The following is a 6000-nucleotide window of genomic DNA, read 5'->3' on the forward strand; positions in this document are numbered from 1 at the left end:
CCAATTTGTACATGAACTTGATGTTTGTGCGTTGCTCGAACTGCGACATTGTGCCAACTCATGACCACACATTTCTCCGTTCAGCTACACTTCTCGTACACTGTCTGTTCACACTTGTTAGTTTCGTAATCAAAGCAACGTAAGAACTGTACTGTATAAGATTCATTATGATTGCACCACAAATGGCAAAAGTGCAACAACATTCCGATAACTTTTTGACTGTCCCTCGTATGTTGCTTCTGGGTATGGAGATTATCTATTAGCGCGAATATAGGCCACACATTTTCCCGAAATTTTGGTTTGAAAAATCATGATGTGGCCTATAATCGAGATTTTCTCTGTCAGATAATAAATCGTCAATTTCAAAATGACATGTACACGTATCTTGTGGATTGAAGTGAATATCATTACAAGTTACTGCAGGGTTTTTTTTTTTTTTTTTTTTTTTTTTTTTTGTAATACATCAAAGACTTAAGAAGAAAATAGCACAAAAAAATATCTTCTTCGCAAAAATTGCCACCTTCATTGGGTATCAGTAACATCTTAAACACTAGCACAAAAAACACTTGCACACGTAATACTTTTATTAACAGGAATAATAATACTTTTGTTAATAGGTAATACTTTTATTAACCTTTCTTATACATTGTATATATAATATTTATATACAGTAACTGTTCTTGAAAAAAGAAAAGCAACTTTGTTTCGCAAGACTGTGTCAGCTTGTTTGTACCCACCCAAATCACGCACAATCACTCCCCAGTATTTCAGCATCACCAGAGTCTGATTCTGCACACTCGCTATACGATCCAGAATGCTGCTTAGAGTCATTATCACAAAGATCATCATCTCCATGAGTCACCCTTAGTTATGTGGGAGTTAAAGAAAAAGGAGAGCTATGCATCTCGAAGTACTGTTTAATTGAAGTTTCTCGTAAATTTAGTACTGCGTCCTATACTCGAGATTTACTATTTCTTCTCAAATTTTAGGTACGGCTTATATTCGCGCAAATACGGTAATTTTACTTGAACCTTATGAACGCTCCATACCTCCCTTACATTAACAGCGTATTAAATTTTCATCAGAGCTGTGCCATGGCTATATGGCTAGGATACGCGTCTCCGGAGCAGGACAGTCAGGTTCGATTTCCGGTGGGGGCTTATACGATTCGGATTCCATGTTATATAGGTCCACATCTTATTTAGCCTTGGTGCTGAGAAGGACGGTAGGCGTCAATTCAACTAACCATCCAATTTTCATGGAAATTAATTGCTAGTATGTCTTTCTCAATAACTTCGGTGTTCGGTACCGAAGTTATTTAGGACTCAATCTAATATTTCGTTACGTTGCGTTTCCAGCTCCCAACCACGCTGAAATTTGAATGCAGTGTAGTTAAGAGTGCACAACCATCATACATAATCATCACGCACAGAATAGGTCCTTTATTACCATACTATTTAACATTCAATGTAATGCTGTAGTATTAAATTGTGCCATAGTTCCTGGCAGTTTCCAGGAATACCAATGCACATATCAAAAGATTGTCAAGCATCTCTAAAGCTGCAAGGAATCGGGAATGACAAGGGCTAAAATGATAATAATCTAAAAAAATTTCCTAGAATATTTTAACTTCCTTCAAAATTTCGATTTAAATGAAGCAATTTTAATTATAGTGTTTTGCAGGTCCTATAGGCTAAATACCTTTCTCAGTAATCAAAGGAAACTTACCATTTCATGGGTGAAAAAATTGTGGAGGTAGTGAGTTTGTACTAGAATATTATTTCATCCCATGAAATGCTGTATAGAGTTCAATATAATATTACGTCTGATTTGAAGACTATAAATTCATTGTATATGAGAGCGCTCCAATGGCTTTTTCGAGTCATGTATAAATCTTCCGTCTTTCCTCAACCATAGGTTTGTGACATCATTAAAGTTTGAAACTTTTCTTTCCCTTAGAAGAGCTGTTTTATACTTTGATAAGGTCTTTTCTTCGTAACTGCATCTAGATATTCTGTCCTTGGTCTTCCTTTTCCTAGTTTTCCTTCTGCCTTTCTCTCTATCAACACGGTGATCCAATCGGAGTGCCGAATAAGATGGCCATGCATGCTGTTTCTTCCTTTTCCTATTATTTTCATGATCTGTTGGCCTTCATTAGCTTCCTTTAGTACGTCTTCATCCATTTTCCTTTCGGTCCATGATATACACAGCATTCTGCGTCAACACCACATTTCAAATGATTTCAGCCTGGATATTCAGCTTTTCTCAATGTCTATGTCTCTGATCGCCACGCTCCATACCAGTGTCTTAATAAATCGTTTTCGAACGTCCAACGACTTGATGTTCGCAGTCCTCTTTTGCGTGGATAAATAGATTTTTTAAATTAATTTTTTGACAAAATTATTTTTTTACTTTATATTTGATTTATATTTTTTTCTTTTTAGCTCGATTTTTTAGAAAAGGAAAGCTTGTTGTTACAATGTCATTTTATTTTGTTATAGAATATATACTTTTATTTTCTAAATTAGGTTAATCACCACCTCCTTTATGACCTAATAAGAACTAAAGATTAGTATGGGCCACGGTGGCTCAATGGTAGAGTGTGCACCTCTGGTGCATTGGGTCCTTGGTCGATCCCAGCCTGCGCCAAGTGAGCTTTGTGGTGGACAAACACCGTGTGCGTGGGTTTTCTCGGGGTTCTCCCGTTTCCTCCGACTTTCTTCATTCCACCATTTCATTCATTTCTCATAATCGTCTCCTTTAGCCTCACTGGCAAAATCGAGTTGAGTTGAGTTGATTTTGAGTTTAACGTCCCGTTCAGCAGCGAGGCTATATGAGACGTGGACCTACTGATTAACGTGGAATCCGAACCACATGAGCTCCTGCCGGGAATCGAACCTGGGCCTCCCACGCCAAAGGCGCGTACGCTAACCGCTTAGCCACGGAGGTGGCAAAATCGAGGTTGATTTTTTTTTTTTCATTTTTTAAAGATTATTATCAACGACAGAATAGTTGTCTAAACCCGATTTAACCTATCAGAAGAACATAGTCTGACTCCTGAAGGAAGAAATATCTTTTGTGTAGAGTAAAGCGTGATGAAGTAGGAATAATTCCGAAATAATTAATAACTTTTTGTCTTTTTTTAATAGGCTTACTTCATGAATCCTAAGGTGTTGCCTGCAGATTATGATGATGGTGTAGAGCGATGCAGAAACAGTGTAGTATCGATTTTTGGTGAGTTGTTTAGGCTTAGTTTTGTTTCCTCTGTATTATTGTTATATGTTTAAACGTTACTATATTTTTTTTAGTGTTACGTAGCTCTAACGCACTTTGTATCGAAACTGCATACCATTTAGAATAAAACTTCCTTTCATTAATATACTTTAAATGAAATTCACTTTCAATAAGTTAAGTATTCAAAAGTTTCGGTTGTTAAGAATATTTCTTACATAAAAAATAAACATCTCGTAATAAGTTCATCAATCGTTAATGTTTCCTGTCTTCAAGTACAAATATGTTGTTTTTATTGTTATTATTTTTTCAAAAAAATTGTACTATTCTAGATGGTTATCAAGATACAAGCACCTGGAATTAGAAAGACGTCAAATGTGTGGGTTTGCAAAGGTCAGGCGGCGACCTCAACGCTGAGGCTTTTAGTGGTGGTGCGTTAGGTAGAACAAATCCTGTAGTATGTGAGGAACTGTAGAACTGAATTGTGCAATGAACTGAGTATGGGGTGATAGTTGAAAATGGTCTGATTTCCAAGTAGGGGAAATAGTTGGCGCTCGGTTAAGTGGTGCAAGCATGCCGAAAATGCCAAGTGTATTGGATTTGTCGCGAAGAACAGTGTCCAATGTGTGAGTGGTAACAAAACTCAGGCCAAAAACACATCGGCGAAAAGGAACATTGGTCAAAAGAAAACCATCAGTGACAAGTCACGCTGAACATTAAAGCGAATGGTCACTCAGATCCGCCTTGCGACTGCGGGGCAAGTGACAGAGAAACTCAAGTAACACCTCCTATAGCCAATATCGGCAATCACAGTCCGCCGCGAGTTATATGACATGAACATCCTGGGTCGGGGTCCATGTGTGAAACCGCTGATAACAACCATAACACTTCAGCACGGTGTGAATGGTGCTGCGACCATTCATCATGGACCACTGATGATTGGAAACGTGTAATAGGGTTGGATGAGTCATTCTTCACCTTATTTGAAATTAGGGAGCGTGTTTATGTGCGATAGACGCCCGAAGAAATGTATGGTGTAATGCCGTAGACCACACTATGTTAGTTTGCAGTGGGTTTTGTTACATGTTTACCGATCGCGTCACTGCCCGAGATTTTGTCGTTATTTTAGAGGACCATGCGTATCTCATGGTCCAGATGTTGTTTCCGAGCAATGATGCCACATTCAAGGATGGTAATGTGCCCATTCTTACAGCACGAGCTGTTGGAGCGTGGTTTGAGGAACATTGGGATGAAGTTGAACAGCTCTCTTGGCGCGCCCAATCCCCAAACCTGAACAAAATTGAGCGGCGGTGGTCTGTTTAGGACACACGAATCTGTCGAAGATTTCCGCCTCCATCTTCTCGTGGTACTGAGTGATGTTTTGCAGGGGAATAGTATAATACGTATTGCACTTCTTACCATTCATGATCTTTACGTTAGCCCCACACTCTCTCACTTCAGAAGTCGGTGATCTGCACTCAGACAACATGGCTTGTACAGCCCGCAGCAAAAAACCTGCAACATGAGCATAAGTTTATTCTGATACTACGCCTAAGAGCCCAGAGAATTAACATAACATCTAAGTGGCACGAATCCCGCCAGGAGAAATCTTGGCGTCCTCTCCTGCACACTTATTTTGAAGCAAAAGACTTCGTCGTTTCACAATAAACTTACATGCTCATGTCGCAGGTGTTTTGTTGCGGACTGTACCACAACCTAGCTGCTGTGCTTGTACAATACAATGAGAGAGTGTGTGGCTGTTTTGGGAAGCAGACTGGGTGTCTTATTGGTTAACGCATCGGTAAAGTATACTGGAGATTCCAGGTTTGAGTCTTGGTCCAGTCATTCATCTTTTCATTCTTTGTGTGTAATACATTGATCATTAAGTTTTTAAATGTCGTATTTTCTTTACATGGCTATCACATATCAAAGAACAAAATATAAGGATTGCAATATATTGTTATCGGAAAGCCATAATTACAGTGTGTTCACCGGCGTATGCAACACGCTAGATCGGGAAATTATTGTGGTCAGCATAAGATTTATGATATGAGCTACTATGGTCTCGTTTAGATATGTGTTTCCGCTTTGTCTATTCGATAAAGCGTCGCATAGTGTGTGCCTAATGCATAAAATTTGAAAAATCGAGGTTGCCGAAAATAGCTTGTCAAGTAATCAGAAATAATTCACGAACATTAAAATTATGCGTGTTCGGACTGCAATGCACCCGCCGATGTCATGACGTCATACAAACTTCGCTTAAATTCGCTCTCGCCGCTAGAGAATCAGCATCTTCATCCAAAAGTTGATTTCGAGTTTTTTTTCAAGTGAAATGGCAGTGTTGACAGTTACTTCTCAAGTTTTTTCCCTCATTCATTTACCGAATGGGTTCGGCACTCGGGAATCAATGGCGTTGCATTATTATGGAATTAGCCGGCGAAGATTCATGGGGTATCAACCGCAACATTGGCATTATATGTTAGCAACAAGATGGAAGTTACTAGAGGAGGGGGACGGCAATATATTAAAAAGTGATTAGAGTATCAACAGTGCAACCATTCTAATTCTAATTAATCTAATTCTATGGAACCCAGTGGTTCAATGCTGCGTTCACAAAAGCTCACCGTTGACTTCTGTCTTTGGCCAACTGAATCCAGTTTCTACTTTGTATTCCAATTTCTGTGAGATCCATCTTAATATTGTTCGCCCATCTGCACCTTGGTCTTCTTAATAAACGTTTTCCGATTGAATTTCCAGTTAAAACTCGGA

The 6000-nt window shown here is 38.9% G+C and overlaps 1 protein-coding gene across 2 annotated transcripts in view; it reads left to right on the top strand.

Moving 5' to 3' along the window:
• The window catches only part of LOC145673883 (DNA topoisomerase 2-alpha-like), a 58915-nt gene that overhangs the window by 37152 nt on the left and 15763 nt on the right, over positions 1-6000 (top strand). For both annotated transcript variants that reach the window (XM_081743670.1, XM_081743671.1), the window contains exon 6: positions 3150-3234. In XM_081743670.1, the coding sequence (XP_081599796.1) occupies positions 3150-3234 (85 nt within the window). The remainder of the gene's footprint in view (positions 1-3149; positions 3235-6000) is intronic.

The sequence above is a fragment of the Thermobia domestica genome, chromosome 17 (genome assembly GCF_964235325.1).
Source record: "Thermobia domestica chromosome 17, izTheDome1.hap1.1, whole genome shotgun sequence".
In the NCBI taxonomy this organism is placed as follows: domain Eukaryota; kingdom Metazoa; phylum Arthropoda; class Insecta; order Zygentoma; family Lepismatidae; genus Thermobia; species Thermobia domestica.